The sequence below is a fragment of the Podarcis filfolensis genome (genome assembly GCF_964270895.1).
Source record: "Podarcis filfolensis genome assembly, chromosome: 4".
In the NCBI taxonomy this organism is placed as follows: Eukaryota; Metazoa; Chordata; class Lepidosauria; order Squamata; family Lacertidae; genus Podarcis; species Podarcis filfolensis.
Window position 1 is genome coordinate 38,083,347 of NC_139607.1, and position 22,381 is coordinate 38,105,727.

The following is a 22,381-nucleotide window of genomic DNA, read 5'->3' on the forward strand; positions in this document are numbered from 1 at the left end:
CAGAGCTGTTCCAAATTGTAAATAGGCTTATTACACCTGGCCAGTGGGGAAGATTAAGTGAGTTGTCAGAAGACTGCTGTGATACTTTTATGAAGCACTTTGAGGATAAAATTATTCAGATTCATATAGAATTAGAAACTGCAGTTACAACAAATTATGAGAGGATATCCCAGGTCTTATTTTTTTATGTGTTTGTTATCATGGCCTGAAACACCACGGGCCCCTGAGAACAGGTAGAGTGCTACTGTGCCTGCTCTCCTTGACCTCTTCGTGGATTTTGATACCATGGACCACAGTATCATATTGGAATGGCATAAAGAGATGGGGACTGGGGACATGGCTTTACTGAAGTTCCACTCCTAGTTGCAGGATTGAGTCCCATGGGTTACAAAAGGTAGCAGGAAAATCTCAACAGCATCACAGTTGAACTGTAGCATGTTCCATTTTGTTACCCATTTTTTCAACACATATATGAAGCAGTGGGAAGACGTCATCAGGGGATTAGGATTAAGGTGTCATCAGAATGCTGTTATCACTCAGTTTCCTCCGTTGCATCTCAATCAAGGTGTCTGGAGGTGGCAATAGGCTGAATGAGAGCCAGCAAATTCAATTTTAATCCAGATAGATGGCGGTACTATGTTTGTTTGGTGTATGAAACCTGTCCAGAATAGGGTAGTGCTCCCCTGGAAAGATCAACAGGAAATAACTTGTTGATGATTCCATCACCTCCAGGGGGCCTTTTTTGTGGTTCCCACACTCTCTGCCTTCTGATATTTGCCTGGCCCAATTTTGGGGACTGTCAGAAAACACAAGGCTATATATTTTGACTCAGGCTTTTGGGAATGTGAAATTCTTGCTTACTTTCTGCATGTAAGGTTATCAGTTGATTTCTATTTTACCTGTTTATTATCTTTTGTAAGTTTATTGTTTTAATTGTGATCCTTGGTAAGTAGCAGGCAATTCATATGAAAAATGAATGTTATTCTGCTTCCCCCTGTTCACAAAACAATAATCCTTTAGGGTAGGTGGTAAAAGAGACAATAGACTGCAGCAAAGAAAGCAGAATTCAGCTCCACTTACCGAGACATGCCTTTTGAGGTTAAAATTAGACCTCACATTGCTTAATATGCCGACATGTGAACAAAAAGATAGCTTCTGCCATCACATCTAGTTTGGCCTTAAAAACAAAGATTAATCTATTTTTCTTAGCAATAAAAGATAACCAGGCAGAATTTAAGACTTTATTAAGCACTGCTGTAAAGAAACATGACTCATAATATGGCTGTCATTGAGGCCCGCTTAATACACGACCAGGGTTAAATAAACAAAGTTTGATCATGACTCTAAGCAGCAGGGTTCAGCTGAACTCAGTTATTGCCTGCACAAAAGGTCTAGCTGGATGAATATTCAAACAAGGCTTTCAACCTCATGATTGTTGGAATTTACTAAAGGAAATTCCTTAGGACCTCAGTAGTTCAGTTCTCCATGTTCTCCCTGGAAGAGAAGTGCGAGACCAATGATAACAGAATCCGATGGAAGAAAACCATGGGGAAAGGGAATTGAGCCAGACGAATACTGTCTAAAGAAGTCACCCTTTTTGGTTCCTGAAATTCATTTTGATTGTGCAGATAAAATATAACAGATAGAATTCCACAGGATGTGATGCTGGTGTATGAAAACAGTCAAGATCCAAGGATCCCCAGGCATGTACCATCAGATGGTGGAGACATCAGGAGCCATCCTGGTGCCCAGGCATCTTCACTTGGTCGCAAGTGGTTGACAGCCACGTGCAAAACACACCTGGCACCTGGCGAATTTTGAACATTGCATCAAACCATGTAAACTTTACCAGGCATCCATCACCCCATAGCATCCTTGCTTCAGCATCCAGCTATTGCAGGACTTCAGATGTACAGTTAAACTCTCAGGGAAAATAGCAAGTATACTATTAAAGCCACAAGAGTAAATGCGTATTTTCAAATGAGATTATGAAGTAGCAGCACAGCTGCTTGGATAAGATCCTTTGGTTCAGAGGAATGCCATCCACATTCAAAACCATCAATATATCCCTCTTTCAAACAAGACGTTGTAATAAAAAGTTAAGTCTCTGAAAACACACATAGACAAAAGATGTACCACTAATGAGAATGTGGTTGAAACTGGGCAAAAAGATATATATATGATGAGAGAAAACTCTGTTCATAGTTTAGCCAAGAAATGCCTTCAAAGTGAAATTTAAGAAGTCCTTTGGTGCTTGTTTTTAACCTGCAGGCAAACCAAGTATGGTTATTTCCTCTTGCCTTACATTCTGTAGGCTCCAGTCTTTCTAATGCTTACAATCCCTTTGACATTGATTATGCATGTTCTGAAAAACAGAGGAATAGTTTGGGTAGTATGCCAAACAATCAATTGTACCTAGGTTCCTATGGGAATCCAGCCCAAAAGTTTATTCTATAAATTAGATATAATACCTCCTATGGGAAGCAAATGACATAACAGAATGAAAAACATTTCCTGTTTGAGGAATATTTTTAGATTGTTCAGAGCGCCAGAGAACAAAAAGAAATACGATCTGGGTAACTGCTCACCAAAGCAGCTCCAAGCAGGGCTGCACACACACTCACCATACATTTAAAGCACATTATGTCCACCAAATAATCATGGGAACCATAGTATTTTTTAAAAAATAGAGTGCTGGCAATTGTAGGGGTAAACTACACTTACCAATAATATTTTGGAGAAACAATGTGTTTTAACAGTTTAGATTGTAACTAGTGAAATGTTGCAAGTGTGCCATTTTGTTTTGTTTAAAAGATAATGCATGAAACAAGACAAATTCTAAGTGTAAGTAATAAGAACAAACTAATAGCTAAAACTAAGGAGTCAAATTACCTTGGCATTAGCAAAGTAGTGTTGGAACCGCCACAACATTCAAGTAGCATTTGACATGGGCCTAGTTTAAGTACCACTGGCAGAGTAAGGGGAGAAGTATCAGAGGGGAGAAGTATAACTATGCTTTGCCCATTAAGGGGAAAGGTTTTTGTTTATATTTCAGTGCATCCAGCTAGGCTGTGTTCTGCTTTTCCAAACTATTACTTCCAAGCCAAACTTGAAAACAAAATAGTCTTCAGTCAATGGATCACCTACTGTGTAAGAGGAATTAACAATAAATGTTTCTAGCGGTTCCTGAACCAGATATTAAGAAATTCAGGGTTGCTTGCCAGATGGCAAACTTAGGAGCTTTCAGTTTAAATAGCAGAACAACAATCGGCTATCTTTATTTGAACACTTAATCACATTGGCAGATAATATTGTAATCCTCCTTGGGCCATGTACAACACAAGCATGCAAGATGTATCTGTAAGACAAGGACAATCCACTTGAAATCTGAACGTATCTTATTGCTGGCTCTTTCAAGAGTCTATTTACAGAATCATAACCAAGGAAAGGAGTGTATATGCAAAAGAACAGGTGCTGCTTTTGGAGGATAGCTCAAGTCTTTCTTGAAGGACAATACCACACAATCTAGGTCACATGTAGTGTAGGCATGAAGCCTTGCTTGCATTTCTCTCACCAGCTTTTCCAGAAAGATCATTCAGGTTCACTCCAATATATCCTAACTGGGGCCAATGGGAATTGTAGTCCAAAACACCTTGAGGGGGTTGGGTTGGCAAATGCATCATTAAAAGGGTAGCCCCACAGGGTCATAAATGAACTACCCTGAACAGGAAATTTGCTGTATTATTTTGCTCCATGGGTTCTACCTTCCATTTTGCTCTTGCTTTCAATAGTAATCCCTGTGTTTATAAATACTTGTAGTTTTTATTTTGTTAATGTTGAAAATCAATTAAAAATATATTTTAAAAGTGGTTCTAAGCCTCTATCAGTTTTGTTATCCAACAAATACCTTCATTTAGAAGGACATGAAGGCAGTGCATGAAAGTCCCATTCCCAGTATCCGCATTCCCACAGGAGACTCTCACGAACTACAAAAGTTTGAAACGGCCTCGAAATTGCATCTAACTGATCCAGAATCCAATGTTATCAAGGGTCCAAATCCGACACTTCTAAGCACATTCATTCAAACACTCTTAGAAGCCCCATTCTTCTGCTCAACATGGAAAAGTCAAGGTAGCACATGCTGGATATGGATGTTTGGGGCAGGAGCAGTGCACATGCAGGACAAGAACTTTGGAGACAGGATATAAACTCTATACCCTCTGCACACTTATTCCACCCACACATTGCCTGAACACCCAAAACAGGGCCTGAGGTATCTTCCTGTCAGGTTCACAATAATTTCCTTTGTGGGTTCCCCATGAATTCTGCAATGTAAACAATGTACAACTGTCATGACTCCACAAGATGCAGAAAAAGTTGCTCTGCAGTATCACCCTTCTAATCATTATGTGGGACTTGTTTTGAAATCTGAGGACCATAAAAGCATTTTGTGTAGATAGCTGGTCATAAAAATAACTTGCGAATAGGAACAGGTAAGGGTAAGGGTAGAATACCACAGGTAAGGAGACAATAATCAAGCAAAATTCTATGTATACTTCTATCTACGGTATATCTTTCTCCCTCAAACCGTTTTCCACAGAAGTATGAATCCACTCCAGAGATTGACAGTCAATACATAAAGTCTGTGTTTTAATTTTACAGCAGTACTCCTCACAATCTGCTTGTTTTTCAGCAATTGCTCAAAAAAGATTTTGAGCCTCGCCTGTCTTTCATCCAGCCAATACTAGTTAATGAAAAGCAGAAAAACTGTCCTGAGAATACACATCTTGACAACTCAAAAACAATCTGTGGTCTATAGAAGCAGCAGGAGTTTCTAATGGCACACCTAAGGAAGACTGAAAACTTCATTTGAGGGATTTTTAGCTGGTCTGTTTCATATCATCCAAAGTGCCTATAAAATAGATATGCAAGTAAACTTCTAGTAAATATCCTAAGGAAATCATGTTCCGCTCCAACATAAGGGTATAACCAACACTGTATCTTACAGATGTTACTAGGCTGCAACTCCCATCAGTGCCAGACAGCATGGCCAATTATCAAGGATGGTGACAGCTGTAGCCTGAAACATCTGGGAGGCACTATGTTTGCTAACCCCAAAATAATAAGTCCAAATACTGTTGAGAAGATATTAAGGATTTCACCTTACCCACAGGTAAGTTTGCCTTTTTTATTTATTACATTTATATTACACATTTCCTCCGTGGAGCTCATGGTGGCATCCATGGTTCTCTTCCTCTCCATTTTATCATCACAAAAACCCTGTGAGGTAGTTTAGGCTGAGAGACAGCGACTGGCCCAAGGCTGCCCAGTATGTTTCATGGCTGAGCAGGAATTTAGCCCAGGTCCTAGGTCAACCTACTACATCCTTTTCCTAAATACCCCCCCAAAAAAAAACACCAAAGAAATTAAAAATCTTGCTGGCTTCATATCTTGTACAGCCAAGGTGGCTTGTAGTAGTGTGTAGAGGAATCACTTTTACAGTGTGCTGACTGAGACAAGGTTTGTTCTGTATACAATGTTTACCATGTTTGTGGGGTCCTGAGAAAGGTTAAACTTAAAATGTGAAGCACCCATTTCTGGCTGGCAGTTAGCTGCTACTTAGTTTTGTAAGAGGTATGGGAGAAGCTGGGTTCTTTTTATGCAGAGGAAGAAGAGTGTAAAATTTCACTTCTGGTTGGCTTGATGGATAGAAATTCTTGGTCACCCATTGGACGGGAAAAAGTGGTTTGATGAGGAGAAAGAATTCTGTGCCATTCAAATCTTATTTGTCAAAGTGTAGGCATAATAGGTCAGGTCCGCCAATGTGTGAGAGTGTGACTGTCTGGGACTGCAGACCAGAAGAAGAATCTGGGAGGGTAGGCTGAAAGCAGATGGCAAGGCAATGGCAGTAGTAAAGTAGGAATTCCTCCACACACTTGGGTGAATCACCAGTAGTAAAAAGGAGAGGAAATTTTCTGCAAGTGGCAACTTGGTTCTGATGCATTAGCAAACTGTCAGCTGCTCTGGTGGACAAATTCCTGTTTCAGCAACCACCACGTTTAGATAGCAGCACTCTTCATTGACCTTCAGTCAGAATTATGCATGCAGCTAGCATCAGAAGTTCACAGCACAACTACATCTCTGAAGTTCATCAATAACAATGCATAGCATGCCTGAAAGCAGGTGGCTAGATTGTTGACCAGATCATCTGCAAGATCACAGACAAGTGTAAGATTTGAAATACGGATCTGTTACAGCATTCATGCTTAAAGTCCTAACAAGCAGTTTGCATCCATCAGGGAAAGAAGCAGGCCATCACCTGTGCCAGGATTTTACATCAATTACCAAGAAACCATCTTATGTATCATATATTGGATGTTCTAAACTGTAAGGCTGTGCAGCCTGTAAATGCATGTCGGATCTAGTCCTCCATTTTCCTGTCTTGTCTTAGAATAATTACAATCAATAATTTCACATTTAAACCCAATTGCCTTTGCCAATATCTCATTGTGTGTTCCTGCTACTGAAACTGTGCTGCGCCTATAAAATTTGATTGCTGCCTAATAAAAAATCTGACATGTGGATTAGAGAAGACAAACATCTACTAGTTTCTCTACTCGTGAATAAAAGAGTCAACACCCTTTTGTATTGCCTATATAGCTACAAAACTTCCAATATGGTTTTGAAGCACCTAAATTCCATCCTCTTTGGGTCAGAGCTGATAACCAACAATCTCTTGCACATAAAACATAAAAACCTGCTTGGTTGTTAATGTGGCAGCAACTAAGTCATGGGAGCTACACCTTCCTTTCTGTGAACTGCAAGTTGACAGAAGAGGAACAGCAGTATTGCATGATTTTACAAGTCCAATATTATACAACTCATCTGAAAAGACTACTCATATGAGCAGCTCTTTGCAAAAGAAAAAAGGAGGCAGTGGTAGCTGATCACCTGTTCAGACTTGGTTCTGAAGTACTACTGATCAAGGCACTAACTAAGGTCATTTCCCGCTGACCTGTTTAATGGGCATTCATCCTTATTTGTTTGTGAGGGAATTCAATGACATTTTGTAAAGAAAGTGTTATCCCACACTTTCCAGTGCATCTTACTGTCACTGGTCTTATTGTAAAAAGTATGATTATTGGGGAAGCTGGTTTGTTTTGCAAGAGCTTCAAATAAGCTTTGACTGTGTGACAATAATCTGCCAGGATGTGACAATGCTGAAGCACCCTAAAAGTAGACAAATTTTTCTGCTTGCAAAGATTCTTCACTTACTACTGAATCTTACAGTATGTGCCTGCAAAATAACTTACTTAAGAAAGTTACATCTAAACAGCTCACTTAAGAATGCTACACTGATGGCTCGGTCAGTAGAGCATGAGACCCTTAACCTCAGGGTTGTGGATTCGAGCCCCACATTGGGCAAAATGTTCCTGCACTGCAGTGGGTTGGACTAGATGACCCTCGTGGTCCCTTCCCACTCTACAATTCTATGATTCAAAAACCCAAGGAAGGCTGCTTATGGCTGCAATGTGTATGCAATTGCTTCATCCCCCATCACTGTACAGGCCAACTAAAAACTGGATCTATCACATGCTAATGGGGTCATGTGAACATATTCCGAGTCTCTCCAATTTTAGCAATGCTTACTTACATTCAAGTAATACTAGTAACTGTACTGCATGCGAAGCTAGCCATTTTTGCCTGGGAATGCTAGGTCTGCAGAGCTATTTCAATACCTGTATATATTTGTATGCATCACAGCAGAGTTTGTGCCTGTTTCCTAAATCTCTGAATAAAATACAGTAACTTATCAACCTTATTGTGTTTGACTGAGTGTTACTCTTACTTTTGCAACTATTTTTCATCCATATATAGTCAAAATTAGTTGGGAGGGATATTTGCACTCTTTCCACCCAGAAGAGGTGGGTTAGTATATATGCACCCAAGAATTCTAAATGAACCTCTGCATACTTGTCAACATGACAGAGTACACCACAGCTTCCTTAGTACGTAATAATATTGTACTACCACGTAGTTTACAAAAATGGCCTGAGTGAATACAGCAGAAATAATTAATCCTACCAGGGTCATGCATGCTTACAGTTAATCATTTGTGAGGAAAGTTTTATGTACGCATTACAACTATATATGGAATAAACCAAGGGTATAGCAATTGACCCTACAAACAGACAGCTTACTTTTCAATGTGAGCTTAAATAATTGTCTTCAGTTGGAACTTAAAAGTAGATACATATGAGGGGTAACAAAAAAAAAATCTCTTTATGCTTTTTGAGGAGTTGTATCCAGCCACAGAAACTATATTTGATTATATCCTCCGATTTATCCTTTGGTTCCCATAAGGCAGAAGGCAGAAATATAGGTTGAGAAATGCATAAGAAACAAAGTTACAATCCTTAGCCCAAATACCTTTATATAGAAGTGCTTTTACCTATCTACATGGCTCAAAAAATGCAGTGCCTTTGAATATAATTGGACCCCAGCAATGTACCATCCAAGGTATATCTCACACATTTTAACAATTGTTTGGGAGGGTTTACACTCAAGGGGCTGCCGTTTATCATCTAGCAAGGTGATGAACATGTGCCATATTAAATCACTTCTTTTTCAGTCAATTACCCTGTAAGTTAGCACACCTGCTTCAGTTGCTCTGATACATATTACAGTTCCCAACTGATATAGATAGGATTAGTCCTCAGCCAACAGCCATAGTTAACTACATGCGGAGAAAGCACAGCTCTATAGAGCGTTCAGAACAGCCTCATCTCCAGATCTTTTGCCAAGAGCCGAAACATTCTCATTAATGGAAGTCCAACAACAACCCATGCTCCTAATGTTACGATTATAATTCATATAGAACAACCTAGAGTAGACATATAGAAACTTAAACAATAATTGGGAAAGGAATCATGAGTTCAAAGTTTTCCACTACTTGAACTGATGTGTTCAGCACCAGGAAATTCTAAATGTCCTAAGCACATTTTACAAACAGTGTTACATGGACTACTTGCCCTTCACAAGACTGGCAAATTTACTGAAGGACATATCCATATTATTCCCTTTTCTGTCTTTCCCGTCCTCAGAGAAACCAGCCTCCTACTTCTTACTGTTCTCTCACTTCAGTGAGAACAGCACACAAGTTAAATAAAGAATAACGCTTGTTATTTTGCTTTGCACGTGTTGTCTATCCCTACTCTCTACCTGCAGCGCATCATAATATAAATGATAACTAACCAAACATAGCTAAGTATTGATGCAGATGACAATCAGTGAAGATGGTCGGCTATCAGTAACTTCAACTACATCGTTATAAAAACACCCATTTTTGAAAACTGCCCTGTCACTTTTATGCCTCTTCAGGCAGCAACCAATTCACACTTGAGTCTGTCTGAACAGGTTTGCAGCAAGTCATACATAAGGGATTTAGAGGGGCTATCTGCCTTTAGACAACTATAACAGTGCTATATGCACATTGTACGCTTGGTGAGATGGAATGGCGTGAAGATTTTTTTAATGTTCAAGCTTCTATAATTCAACTTTAATTATGAGCAACTGGCAGAGTCATTGAAACATGTAACACAACCTAATGACCGGGGGGCAGGGATAGTGGAACTGGCCACAATACAGGGCAACACATTGTTCCCAAATACTGACATATACACCACAGAAGTACTTAACACCACCTGTCTTTACCCATGGAAATACAAGCAAGGCTTACTAGGATCCTACCCAGTATCATGGCTTGGTCTTGTGGAATGTGCAAATCTTCCATATTAAAAAAATGAATGCTACCAAGCATGTTCTGAGCATCTTCCCCTCTTCAGTACAAGCACTCCTATATATAATGGGATTAGGAATCAAGCCACAGGGGAACATCCAGACATGCCACAGCCCCAGAATCTGTCGTTGTAAAATATTAAACATAGAAACCTAAGACAAAGCACTTAAAGAAGACAGAAGGGAAAAGGGAAAGGTCTACACTTGGGGCTGATATCTAGGTTAACTTGGTGCAAGTAAGATATGCCTTAGTGCAGTGGTCCCCAATTAGCAAAGTACTGCAAACTATTTTCAAAAGCCAAGCTATGGAACCCTTACTTTTGCAAAAGTTGATATCTCTAGGGTAGTTTTTTGTTATGTGAATGGTGACACAAATCCCCTGGGGTCCAGAGCCACCAACTGGGAACCACTGCCTTTCAGTGCTTTCCCAGAGATCGTAGTGAGTTCACGGAAGAGAAAATTGGAAACAGAAATTTCCCAATTCACAGTTCTTCAGCCCCCAATACTGTCCATGCTTGCCATTCCATAATCAGAGACATGAAGTGTAAGAAAAAGTGGTTAACTTGCAAAGAGAGGGCCTGTGCCCCCCCCCAAACATAGCAGTCAACTCCTGGGGGCCAAGGTCCCTTTGTCACCCTCAGTGAAATATTTGAGGGGTCTGCTCCCCCCAAAATGAGTGGGCATTGCCATTCAAATGGTGTGTGTACGCGATGTCTTGTGATCAATCATGTGGGGTGGGGCTTACCTGGACCCCCAATATTTTATTCAAGTTGGCACCCCTGCCCCCAAGCCATCACCCTGTGACCTGGACCCCCACCTTCTGTACTTAATTCAGTGGGGGGGGGCAGCCAAGGCACTCTCGGCAAGTGGGCAGCCCCAGGGCTGCCTACTTGAATAAAATATGGGAGGCAGGTAAGCCCTGCCCTGCGTAATCGGTCACCTGATGCGGCACAAGCACACTATTTGACTGGCCTATCAACTTTAGGACGCGGGCGACGCTGTGGGTTAAACCACAGAGCCTAGGACTTGCTGATCAGAAGGTTGGCGGCTCAAATCCCTGTGATGGGGTGAGCTCCCGTTGCTCGGTCCCTGCTCCTGCCAACCTAGCAGTTCGAAAGGAACGTCAAAGTGCAAGTAGATAAATAGGTACCGCTCAGGTGGGAAGGTAAACAGCGTTTCTGTGCGCTGCTCTGGTTCGCCAGAAGCGGCTCCCTCGGCCAGTAAAGCGAGATGAGCACCGCAACCCCAGAGTCATCTGCGACTGGACCTAATGGTCAGGGGTCCCTTTACCTTCACCTATCAACTTTGGGAGGGGTGGACCCCTCAAATATTTTATTGGGGGGACCTCCGCCCCTAGGAGTTGGCTCCTATGGGCAGCCCAGACCCAGACCTTGACCACAGGCCTTGAGACTGGACAGGGAAGCTGTGGACCAAGTACAGCAAAGCCCAGTTGTCTACCTCGGATTTCCACACGACGTAGGCGGACGCATGGCTGCTGGGCAGCTGCTGGCCTTTCCTCTGCTGGAGCCACTTTCGGGGAGAGAAGAAGATGCTGTTGGCGCCGCCGCCGCCGCCGCCGGGGACGCTGCCGAGCGCCGAGGCGGAGGGCGCGCGCGCCAGGAAGGGCAGCTCCCACGCGGTGTGCCTCTTGCCTCGAGGGCTCTCGTAGTCGAAGTGGAAGCTGCCCGACGGCGACTTGTCGAGCGGGGTGCTGGGCGTCGAGAGCGACGGCGGCGGCGGCGGCGGAGGAGTCGGCGGAGCGGCCGGGCGCAGCAGAGCGCGCGAAGAGAAGGCCGCCAAGCACTCGGCCGAAGGGCTGCCCGCCGCCGCCGCCCTGGCCCGGGGAGCGCGGAGCGAGCCGTCGGCCGCCTCTTCCCCGCGGCCAATGACGGCCGGGTCCAGGCTGCGTGTCTGGCGGAGCCTCCGCTTGGAGAGGCTCTTCGGGGGGAAGGAGGGCGAGGCGCCGGGCGCCGGCGAGGACGAGCAGGAGAAGACGCTGTTGAGCAGGCTGTGCGCCGACATCCCGGCGGCGAGGCGGGAGGAATCCCCTCAGCCCCAGGCGCCTCAAGGAGCGGCTGCTGCTGCTGCTGCCGCCCCCCTCTCCTCCTCCTGGCCGCCGCGAGGGGCTGCTCCTGGCATGCTCGCTCTCAGGCGGCGGGAGAAGAGTTAGCGAGAGAGGAGGGAGGGGAGACGCCGCCGCTTCTTATTCCGGCGCTGCTGCTATGGAGCCGGCGGGAGCTCACCCTTCCCTCCCTCAGGCACCTCGCCGGCACGAGAGGCGGCTGCTGCTACTGCTGTCGCCTCAACAGGCGGCTCGCGCGCTTCCCTCCTCGCCCGTGTGGCTTCGGTGGCCGCGTGCTTGTCCTCCTGGCCCCGCTCCCGCCAAGTGAACTCCGCGGTTAGAGCCTAATTTGGCAGGAGGAGGATGCAGCGGGCGCTTCGCCCTCCTCGCTCCTTCTCTCTCTCTCTCCCCCCGCCGGCCCGGCCGGGGCCCCCACCTGAAAGGGAGGCTTGGCTCTCTCCGCACAGGCTCCACAAGCAGCCGCGCTCTCAGGCTGACCAGCCCCGCGCGTTGCGTTGCCCGCCTTCCCAGTTGCGCAATGGGCGCCGCTGCTTGGAATCTTTTGTCAGGTCGCTGTCCCACAGCTATTGGATTTCACAGCACGCTGCTGGTCGATGTCGGAGCAGGGCTTGATCCGAAGGAGGAGTGCGTTGCAGGTGGCTGTTTTTACCTGCCCTCCTACTCCGCCCCCTTTTGCGTCTCCTCGGAGGTTTTTTATATATTGTAGAGGAAACGGGACGGTTCTTCTTCTTATGAGAATTGGAACCTGGGAGTTGCCCTGGTCTAAATGTGAATAAAGGAGTGGATGGCATTTGCAAATGCTCTCCATCCCTCTCTCCATTCTAGTAGTTACCTGGCATCGTGTGAACCGGTATACCTAAAAGTGAGAAGTGGGGGAATAATTCCTACTAGTCTAGAAGTCAAACCAACCTCATAAGTTCTCCCCGATCTTGGGATGCTTGCAGGGGGCTTAATTTCCAAACAGTTCATTTGCAACAGGGTTTTGTTTTGTTGCTTATCTGATCTTCCGTAGAAAGGGTAAATCCAGATTAAACGGGGCCCAAAAATAGCAGTTTGGCATTTTGATGCCAAAAACATTGTATGGATTCTGTTTTTTTAAAAAACAAAATGCATGCAAGCACTGGAAACAATGATCTAGAAGTGCTCTTATTCACAGGTGTAAGAAAAGTACTTCCTACATAGTTAGAAACATCTTTGCCTATTTCTGGTGTTTAGAAACTAAGCCCTAACACCCAAAATAGGTTCATGACCAAAGTTGGCGAGTTGCACTTCAAACAGTGTTAGAAACTGAGAGATGAAAGCTAGGAGCTACATGGCACCTTAAACTTATGGGTGCAACAAAGGAATGTCTAGGCACATTTTTTTATAACGAATACAAAGCTGAAAATGAATGAACTGCAGCTGAAATATTATGTTAATTTTTCACATGGTCTAGTCCTTCCCTTGTCCCCCCCCCCCCAAATATTCTTAAGAGGGTCTCTTCTCCAGTCTTCAGAGAGTGGCTGGAGGTGGGGAGGCAGAAGAGGGTCCTCCATTTCTTCCACTCTGCAGTTTTAATCTGAAATCTTAGGTGCAGTACTGCACCCAAAGCTCAGAAACAGCTTGCACTAATGAAATTTCCTGTCACAAAATGTGCCTAGAATAATGGGGGTTTCGAACACTGACTTCAAATGATTAGCTCTCTTTCAAAGTACCTTGAAAATTTGTACTTCCTGGATCTAGATTTGCCACTTGTTGCAACAATGTAAAATCAAAATAGATTTTTAAATATCTGTCTGTCTATCTATCTATCTATCTATCTATCTATCCATCTCTTTTTTTGCACTTTCTCCATGTCTCATGAAAAGAAACTTTATTTTTCCAACACTTAGGCTTTGGTGATTTTTCTCCATATTGTTACAAAAACATGACTGGCTGTATAAACTCCCAACATACGAGCCATAAAAAAATCGCTTGACACATTCCCTTCCTATTATGGGCTGCTTATAAAATACCATGGCAAGCATTCTTCTGTGTAGGCTATGTTGGATACTTTTGCTCTCTTGCTTACGATTACTGTATACATTTATTTAAACAACATGAGCCTCTGGGCTGAGCTCAGAACCCTTTGCTCTTTCCCATTCTATTGAAACCCAGTTGCGTAATACATGTGTAAGCCCCATAGCCACTTTTCTAAAAGATGAATTGCAAATACAAAGCCTATTTATATAAACATGTTCACAGCAAAGGTTTTCTCTCAAAGTTTATCCAAAGTATTTCCCATATGTTCTTCTCTGCAGGGAAAACCCCACATGTCTATTTATTCCACCATGGTACTTCTGCACAGTGATTTTGAATTATCTGCAGAAAGAGGCATACACTGTACCTCTTCCCAACAAATGACCAGGATGGTCAATGAGAAGTACTTCCATTGGATTGTGAAGTATCACCTATGCATTGCATTGGTTCCTTCCAGTTTCCCCTTCAAGCAGATAGGAGTGCAGGCTAATAAGCTGACCCCCAGTGGGATGACATCAGGGAAGTTGAGAGCAAAGCAACTTAGAAAGATGCACAATTATAACTCTGAACATGTATCTTTGAGCTACTCCTCCCCTTGATGGTGAAGACAGAAGTTAGTTTAGAGACATTAACTACTGGGCACATTCTCGGACAAAATCACAGATGTAAGCAGAGGGAACTGTGAAGCAATTCCTCAATACCCAGGAGGTTGGATTGGACCAGCATCCCACCAGTACAGGCTGGACAGCTTGAAACTTTCATGCAGACAATCTGAACACACCTGATTAAGTTCTGGAGAGTCCTTATTAAGGACAGTCACTTCCCAAAGTAGTTTCTCTCTTCCAAATCCACACAAATGTCTTAAGATTTCAGATACCTTTACAGCCTTTACCAGATACAGAGGAAGCTCTGGGTTAGCAGAGGACCAAGTGGCAGGAGCATGTGGGAAGCAGCAATTGCACCATAGTATGATGATGGTGGTGATGATTTATATACCACTCTTTATCAAAAGATCACGAGGTGGTGGACAATATTAAGAACACATTTTATAATAAATTAATCATAACAGCAGTCCCCCACCATACCTTTAGTGATGTTGGCCAGGTAGTGGGTTGCAAACATAGGGGCACTTCAAGTCTGTAGGGAGCAGGGCACCAGTCCTGGAAGTTGCAGTGTCATTAAGGTTCATCAGTGTCTCCCCTATTTCTCTACCATGCCTGGAAAGTGCAGGACATGGTGCAGGACCTCAATACCTTAAGGACCACCTGTCCCCATACAAACCGACGCAGACCCTGCGCTTGTAATCCAGGGCCCTTCTCTGTGTCTCCCCTCCCCAAGACATCCAGAGAGTGATGCCAAGAGAAAAGGCCTTTTCTGTGGTGCCCCCCCAACTTTGGGATGCTCTCCCCAGAGAAGCTCACCTGGTGCCATCATTGCATGTCTTTAGCTGCCAGGCAAAAACATTCCTCTTTACCAAGGCTTTTAGCCATTAAATAATCTATGGCCTGTTAAAGCTGGTAGGGGGCTGTTATTATGATATTATTATTATTATTATTATTATTATTATTATTATTATTATTCTGCTGTCTGTTATTAAGCTTTTTATTATGGATGCTCTGTAATGTGTTCTTAATGTTGTATACCACCCTGCGATCTTTTATAAAGGGTGGTATATAAATTGAAACAACAACAACAACTTTAAAGACTCCCTGAAAGATCCTGAAGACCCCAAATACATGCTGGAAACTTATCTGCATGCTGTCCTTGTGCCTTGCACAGAATTTCAGATGGTATGCAGTCCAGATGAAGTAGGCCACATCCACGCTTAGCTTGTCCACTTCCTGCAGAACAGCTTTGGGAAAATCTTAACACTGTAAAGATTTGTTTTCCAGTATTCTTGTCAAAACCAGGAGCTTATTCATATCACAGATACTATAAGGCTGGTATAGGGTAACAAGATTGTCCAGCAGGGAACAGAAATGAATGATGACCTATTTTCCTGCTTGCGCAACTGAGGAGGGTATAGCTATGAAAACAGCTTATGGAACAACAAGGGTGTGTAGATGTTTCTGATCTAAATATATTTATTTAGATTTATAAATCACTTTCCGTAGGATATATCAAAGTGATTTCACAATAAATGACATCAAGGTGTCAGAAATAAGAGTGATCCACACCAGCATAATTTACTGTCCACCTACTTCTGGGTTGTATATCAGTGACAGCTTTACCTCAGTAACAATGATGATTCATGCAGCTGTACTGTGAATGGGACCATTTGTTGTTCTGTCAAGATACTGTAGGACATGTCATAATGCTGCATTGATGTGGCAGCTCTTTCACTCCATCCTGAATGTTTATTTGCCAGAAGAACAGCTTATAAGAGTGATTGTGAGGCCATTTCTTTGTCTGTTTATTTGCATTGACATAAATGCCAAGAGCAAACAAACTTTAGACAGCCATGTTTATCCATTAGATTAGAGAGAGAAAAAGTATAATGGCTGGTCCAAATAAAGCATACTGGCAAGGGAAGACTAAGCAAGGTCTAGCCTTCTCAACCTCATTCACTTCAGAGATCCCCAGTGGACCTGCTGCCTGGCAGTACCAGGGAACATCAAAACTGAGGGCAAAAAAATATTGCCATAATAAACTTGGCACAGGGTTATTTCTGATTACGGTAAGTATGCAATTCTTACTCAATTTTATTTTATTGTGTAAATCTTTAGTAAGGTGCTCTGGGAGCCTTTGGGGACTATAAATAAAGGAAATATCATTCTGTGGCCTTTTGAAAGCCCATCAAGCTCCCCTAGGGCAAGAATAGAGTTGCAGACTTACCCAGGGACAGCTTTGCGGTGCTTGGCGTCAATAAAATAACCAAGATCAATGGCATGAGATCAGTGCCTCAGTACAGATACATACAGATCTGTGGAATTAGCTTCATGCTAAATGTCTAGGGCTGTGGTAGTAACTCCACTTACTAGAGAGGAGGACCCACTGAATTCAATAGGACTGAATTCAATTTGGACTGTCCTGTAGAATGCCACTGCTACCAGTAGTAAAAACGCATTGTAAATCCCACTGATTGCTGTGGGATTTACTTCAACGTAAGTGCACCTAAAATTGGTTTCAAAGCAGCAGGTAGTTACAATTTTAAAAACATGATCCCAAAGCTCTTTCAGTTCAGACCACTTGCATTTAAGATAATGTAGTTCCAATTTGAGTGAACCTTTAGTCATGTAATGTACGTACTTTATTGTTGTGGTGGTTTGCAATTTGTGGACAGTCCTCTTGCACAGAATACCTTTTCTCCCAGCAACTACTGGCACATAACAATGGTTAAATGTTTGGGGATAGTGCAGTGTGATTTGAAAATACAGTTGCCATGGGGATTACAAACATTTTGCTGGTGTATGTGCAGCTTTTGAAGCATATCAAAACTGTTCTACTGAAACCACAAAACGAGGGCAATAAAATCAAAGCACTTTACAGTATGCAGAAGTTTTGCCTAATATAGTTATTATATTGCATCACTTCTTATGCATCCTGTTTGAAAAACCATTTAGCATCATCCCAATCCTAGGCTTAGTTAGGCAGACAAAAGCTTATCTATGGGCTAATTCTGCATTACATATCTATGTCTAATTCTGCATTACATAGCGTGAGGCAGCCACTTTAGGCAGCTGATTTGGGGTGTCCTAAGGAAACAAATCTTCAATTAATTAATGTACCTTATTGGTGCTGGTGGTGTGTGTAGCATTTTTGAGTTTTTCTGCATCAGATACCAAAATAACTAGACTAGCCAAGGAAATGATAACTAGGCAACTTGACTTTGGGGTGTTGCCTTTATTTATCAAATTAACCACTATGCTGTATTGTTTTCAATATTCGGTTGGAAGCTGCCCAGAGTGGCTAGGGAAACCCAGCCAGATGGGCAGGGTATAAATAATAAATTGTTGTTGTTGTTGTTACTTTTTGCATTAAATTGATTTATTTAAAGTTCTCTAAATAGTTTACAAAGTTATAAACTATATAACCTGTGGGGTGTAATCCATTGGTGCAGTCAGTGCTGCTCTCCTGCAGCCATTTTGTATTCTTAATGTAATTTTGCTGTCTGCTGGCTCTCAGCTAGCAGCACATGAATGCAGACTCCATATGATATGAACTCACAGTTTCTTTGTGGAACTACCAAGTAAAGCCTGCCTTTCAGGGATCAAATCGTGAACTGAAATGTGAGTAAACTTTTTGTTACTTTACTCAGAAAGACTCCTGTGTCTTTATTCTTTTAAGAGGGATCAAAAGGGGACACCAGGAAATAATCTTAACCAAGAGATTCAAACAAATCTTCAAACTAGCTTCCAGCTATATTGAGGGGAATTTGCTCTGCTACATCACTTACTAGCATGAGCGAAGGAAGGATAATACTTATTCAATATATCCTTTCCTACAATCCTTAGCATTCCACATGACCAAGGCCAAGAGTACAAATAAAACTACATACCATCACTAAACATCCACAATAAACCATCAATAAACTACTGAGCAGTGCAATATAAAACTGGTCAGGAAATCCCTGAACAAACAAGAGTTTAATAAGTATTCTGCTCGGTAATAGAACTTGCCGCTCTACCTCACATGGGCGCAGCCAGGATTTATTTTAGTGGGGGCAGGAATTATGTTGGGGGGAGCAGAAGTGAGTTATCTGTGATGCAATTGGTCAGTTAGTTAAGTATTTTTATTTTACTTCATGCTGTGAACACCTTCACCTGTTGTATAACTGTCCTGGAACACAAAAGTTAACAATCCCATGGAGGAACAGCTGGGAACACCATGGTCACTGCTGCTGATGTTCATAGGGTGGGCTCCTCTCATACTCAGCTGAGAACAGGACGGGGCATGTGTGTGGATCCTGTATATGTTGGAGAAGCAACCTACTACTACTACTACTACTACTACTACTACTACTAATATTTATACCCTGGCCATCTGGCTGTGTTTCCCCAGCCACTCTGGGCGGCTTCCAACAAAGTATTAAAATACAGTAGTCTGTCAAACATTAAAAGCTTCCCTAAAGAGGGCTGCCTTCAGATGTCTTCTAAAAGTCTGGTAGTTGTTCTTCTCTTTGACATCTGCTGGAAGGGCGTTCCACAGGGCGGGTGCCACTACCAAGAAGGCCCTTTGCCTGGTTCCCTGTAACTTGGCTTCTCGCAGTGAGGGAACCACCAGAAGGCCTTCGGCACTAGACCTCAGTGTCCGGGCAGAACGATGGGGGTGGAGACACTCCTTCAGGTATACTGGACCGAGGCTGTTTAGGGCTTTAAAGGTCAGCACCAACACTTTGAATTGTGCTCTGAAATGTATAACAAAGGAAGAGGGGGGAAGGGGTACAAGCTATAAGTCAGCAGCTTATTCCATTTCCTGGATGCATTGTAGATGTGTAGTCTTCATCTTGGTTCAATGCCACCTTGCAGTTACTAAGCGATGACTATCAAACATAATCTAGCTAACTTGCATAGTTTCCTCAGAGGAGAGAATATGACAAAAGTTTATCATTCAATGCAGAATTTTTAGCATCTTCTGTGTAGAATTTACCTCTGAAAATTTACCTTATTTTTTGAACGTTTTAGCCCAACTTGTAGAAATCGGAACCATAGTGGAGTAACGTGACTCCAAAATAATTGACAAGACCCAAGGGCTACATACTACTTGGGAGAATTCCAGATAGGTCTATTATTACTGATCTTGTAGGAAGATAGACATTTGTTTTCACAGATGTACTTTTCAGCATCCCAGTTTGACGTTCATTGTTGTTGGAAAGGAAACATTAAAAACAGTGAAAATAGAAAAAGTGCCAGAAGTAACATGACTTAGAGAACAGCAACCCCTACGTTGAGCCTCTTTGGCAGTGTGTAACAGATGAGGCTGTGGCTGACTAAAAGAGTTTATTATTAATTTGCTATTATTATTGTTGTGTGCGTTTCCTTTGACCTAGCTGATGCTGAAAATCGTGTCAAAAAAATAAAGCCACCTCAGTGGGGAATGGGGACCCTGACTCAACCTTTAACTAGGGAAGCCTGAGTTTATATTTTTACATGTGGCTTTCCGTCAAAGCACATTTTAAATCTACCAGTACTTTCCCAGGCATTACTCCTATCGGTAAATTCCTACACAGAAATAACTATTCTAAGGGGCGTCCAGGGCACAGATGTTAATATTTCCTTTTTGGTGAGACTTTGTGAAGCAGATTAAGTATATTGTCATAAAAATATTGTCTCTCTGGGAAAAGAAAACTTGAACGCATTCAACTCTCCTACCAAGATAGTCAATAAATCAACCACTATCTATTTACACTGGAAAGGCAATGTGCCAAGCCCACAAGGAAATGTCCATAGGCATGGCTGTAGTATTGTAATATCCATTATTGTCTCCAATATTGATATCAATGTCCAATCCCTCTCTCAAGGCCTGCACGTTTACAAAAAATCCCAGTGACCCTCTGGTGACCCAAACTATATATGATGCTAAGTTGTGTCATTCTCCCCACCCAGTGTTTTCGTTAAACACTGCCTCAATCATGGAGGATGTCGTTTGAAGCAGAAAACATATGACTTCCCCAGTTATAAGGGTCAGATAGCAGGTGATGGAAAGATCTCTACCTATGGAGCAGGTATACAGTTCTGAGCTATATGGACAAGTGGTCTAATCTAGTATAATACACCTTCCTTGTGTTCCTAAGGGCCAAACTGGATACAAGGTTAATATGAAATTAATAAGCACTTTTTATTTTTCTAAATAGCAGGCACAGGAAAGCCTCTGGGCTGTGACGTTTGGGGGGCGAGGGTCCTCTCTATGGTCTAAGCAAAAAATGAATTCTGTAATTGTTTGTGTGTGTGTGTAGAATAAGTAACATTATTAGAGGCTTTAAGGGGGAGATTGGGGCGTATTGTTTGCACAAAAGTGAATAAGGGAGGCGCTGTGGTTTAAGCCACTGAGCCTCTTGGGCTTGCCGATCAGAAGGTAGGTGGTTTGAATCCCTGCGACGGAGTGAGCTCCCGTTGCTCCATCCCAGCTCCTACCAACCTAGCAGTTCGAAAGCACGCCAAAAAGTGCAAGCAGATAAATGGGAACCCCTCCGGTGGGAAAGTAAACGGCATTTCTGTGTGCTGCTTTGGTTTTGCCAGAAGCGGCTCAGTCATGCTGGCCACATGACCCAGAAAAATTGTCTGCGGACAAACGCCGGCTCCCTCAGCCTGTAAAGTGAGATGGGTGCCGCAACCCCAGAGTCGTTTGACTGTCTTCAAAGCAAATGCACAACCCTGGTTCTTAGGTGTTGCATATTCAAGTTTCTCTGTGGTGCAGGGTGTGTGTGTGTGTGTGTGTGTGTGTGTGTGAGAGAGAGAGAGAGAGAGAGAGAGAGAGAGAGAGAGAGAGAGAGAGTTTTGTTTTGATTTTGTATTGGAGCCAATAGTTCATGTCATAAGCTGCATGCAAAATGTGAGGTTCCATATAATAATAAAAATGCAACTTTTAATTGCTTCTTTCCGAATGCCACATATTTTATTTGTGGTTTGGTTTACAAATACTTTCATCTGCCAAATAAGTCTGCATGTTTTCCAGCATCCAAATGCTGCCCCCCCGCACTATGTAAATAAATAACATGCTAGTGTTTGGGTTCTCATTAAAAATTCCTTTTGAATTAAGATGGCTAGTAATAACACAAGATTTCATACTTCCAGTGCAATCCTATAGATGTCTATGCAAAAGTAAGCCCTACTGAGTTCAATAGGACTTTTTCCCAGGTGCTTGTGTAGGACTCCAAACTAAGTGTGACTCTAAAATGAACATTAATTCTATGTCCCCACCACCTTTTTTTATTTTGCTTTTTCAGCTTCTTCTGTGTTGCTGGATAAATCTAAGAATAGAAACTAATTTGGCTCTATTCTTAGTACTATCTTTAGTATCTCTTTTGGTGGTCTAACTTGGAACCAGATTTCATGTTTCCAAGGTTTTTTTGGCTTAATGCAGAAATAACATTGTTCCCCATATATTTTCAAATTCTCATCAGCTCACATTTAAAACTTAGCAAATGCACGTGCAATGTTTTTTCCTTTCCTTTCCTTTTTATTTGCATCACGCAAAGAAAGCTTTGCAAGAAAACAACTGAATTATGAGTAAAAATAGTTCAGGGCAAACCTCTGAAACTGTTCTTACAATATAAATTTTCAGAAGCAGAGAAGCTCAACTAAATATTTGTGTATTTAGTGGGGCTTATATATGTGTATATATAGATGCTTTTATTAACTGCAGTTCAACTGGTATCAAAGTACTCCGTTGCCCTGCCAATTTCTAAGAGCAACTTCCAATGTACAGTGTACAAGGATAAAAGGCCTACTGCCAAGCCCAAACAGATGGAGGCAGGAGAATTCTGGACTATGGGTTGTATTCAACATAGTGCCTCGTTAAAGACACTTAGAAGAGAAGAAGAAGAAGAGTTTGGATTTGATA

General features: G+C 42.5%; 1 protein-coding gene across 2 annotated transcripts in view; it reads right to left on the reverse strand.

The window, feature by feature from the left end:
- Positions 1-12,390, reverse strand: part of ARHGAP6 (Rho GTPase activating protein 6) — a 187,863-nt gene extending 175,473 nt beyond the window's left edge. Inside the window, exon 1 of one of the 2 annotated variants that reach the window (XM_083612115.1) lies at positions 11,257-12,390. In XM_083612115.1, coding sequence (XP_083468241.1) covers positions 11,257-11,820 — 564 coding nt within the window. In that variant the 5' untranslated portion in view covers positions 11,821-12,390. The remainder of the gene's footprint in view (positions 1-11,256) is intronic. The other variant, XM_083612114.1, reaches the window with a different exon arrangement.
- Positions 12,391-22,381: the final 9,991 nt, after the last annotated feature.